Genomic DNA, 1581 nt, shown 5'->3' with positions numbered 1-1581 from the left:
GGTGCTGTGGGAAACCTGGGGATGCTCCAGCATGGTAGGACATGCCAGATACCCTATGGTCCCAAGGCCATGGAAGATTTTTCTAGTCTGGAAAAAAGGAAGCCGAGGGCCTCATCCTTCTCTCAGCCTCTTTAGGAGGGGAAGTGGAGAGGGATGTTCTCCCTGGTACACAGTGATTGGTTGTGTGGCAATGGTCAAGAGCTGCACCAGAGGCGGTTCAGGCTGGATATCAGGAAGCAGTTCTTTACTGAGAGAGTAGTGAAACATCGACACAGGTATCCTAGGGAGATGGCCAATGACTTCAGCCTGTCAGTGTTTCAGAGGCATTTGGACAATGTGTTTTGAAACATGCTGCAACTTTTGTTCAGCCCTGAAGGTGCTCGGGCAGTTGGACTAGACAGTCATTGCAGCTCCCTTTAAACTGAAAAAGTCCTCTTTTCTCTTCCCCCTGCCCTCCCCTCCTCACCTCTGAGTGCACACAGGTACAATGAGACCCCGTTTCCCTGAGCCCAGGCACAGCCCACGCAGACTCTCCCCTTGCACGGGCTGTGACCCACGTGAACATGCAGGAGGGGAGGACGCTGATGTTTTTCACGCACACCCCCAGTGTCTCTCGCTGTGGTTGCTCCAGGGTGCAGTAATAGAGTGCACTGTCCCCCAGCTCCAGCCCACTGATGGTCAGTGTCCCAGAGCTCCTGCCAGCCTGGCAGGAAAACCTCCTGAGGGCAAAAGGGGCTGTGTGGCTGTAGGAGCCTCCACGGCCCTGGCACTGCAGCAGCTACTGCAGGGGTCCACCAGGACACTGCCGATACCAGGCCACGAAAATACAGGAGGCTTTGGAGCTGTAAGTGCAACGGAGGGTCCCAGTGTTCCCTGCTGGCCACCACACTGCAGAGCTTGTTGCTTGGATCTCATCACCCTGAAATGCAGCTGACAGAAAAGCAGGCCCATTGCATCACTGCTTTGCTCTCAGTGGTGCAAGGAGATGGCCTCCAAAAGGGTCAAAGGAAGCCAGCAAAGGTGTTGTGAAAGGCCAGGTGCTTTGAGTGCCCTGGGGAAGAAGGAGACCAAAGGAAGGCAGAGACGGGCCACAGCCAGGCAGAGTGAGCAGGCTGCTTTGTGCTTTGAACGACCTCTACAGGATAAACCACTGTAACTGGGATTTTGGATATGCCACATGTCACAGTGGTAAAAGGAGCTCTGGAAGGAAGGCCAGAACCAGCTGCAGTGCACAGTGGTGACCCCTGATTCCTCGGGAACAGCTCTGAGTTACCTCAGAATTCTCCATCTCCAAATCTCATGGACCCTGCTCCAGGCCTCATCAGGTTTGAGTTAGAGCACAGCTGGATTTCCTGTCCCCGTGTGAACAGCACAGAAGTACCGGGCAGAGTCCCGGGGGCCCAGGGCCCGCAGGGACAGGGATGACTCAGACCGGGAATTGTCTCTGGACACCAAGGCTCGACCCTCCATTGCCGGCTCGCTTTTCTTGACAGAGGAATCAGTGCTGATAAAGGAAACCCACTGCAGGCTGCCTCCGGGTGCCTGACGGTACCACCAAACCGAACCGAAAGTGGCGAAGCC

At 55.5% G+C, this 1581-nt stretch overlaps 1 gene segment (V, D, J or C); it reads right to left on the bottom strand.

The window, feature by feature from the left end:
• Positions 1-222: 222 nt before the first annotated feature.
• On the bottom strand, positions 223-1581 carry LOC108445977 (the record flags this gene model as incomplete). The annotated part of the segment is given in 1 exon segment: positions 223-1581. A coding segment is annotated over 1 exon segment (249 nt), but the record flags the coding sequence as incomplete, so codon positions are not given.

Source organism: Corvus brachyrhynchos, unplaced genomic scaffold (genome assembly GCF_000691975.1).
Source record: "Corvus brachyrhynchos isolate BGI_N302 unplaced genomic scaffold, ASM69197v1 scaffold1261, whole genome shotgun sequence".
NCBI classification, from domain to species: Eukaryota; Metazoa; Chordata; class Aves; order Passeriformes; family Corvidae; genus Corvus; species Corvus brachyrhynchos.
Note: the sequence above shows the minus strand (reverse complement) of the source record. Positions and strands in the feature narration are given on the sequence as shown.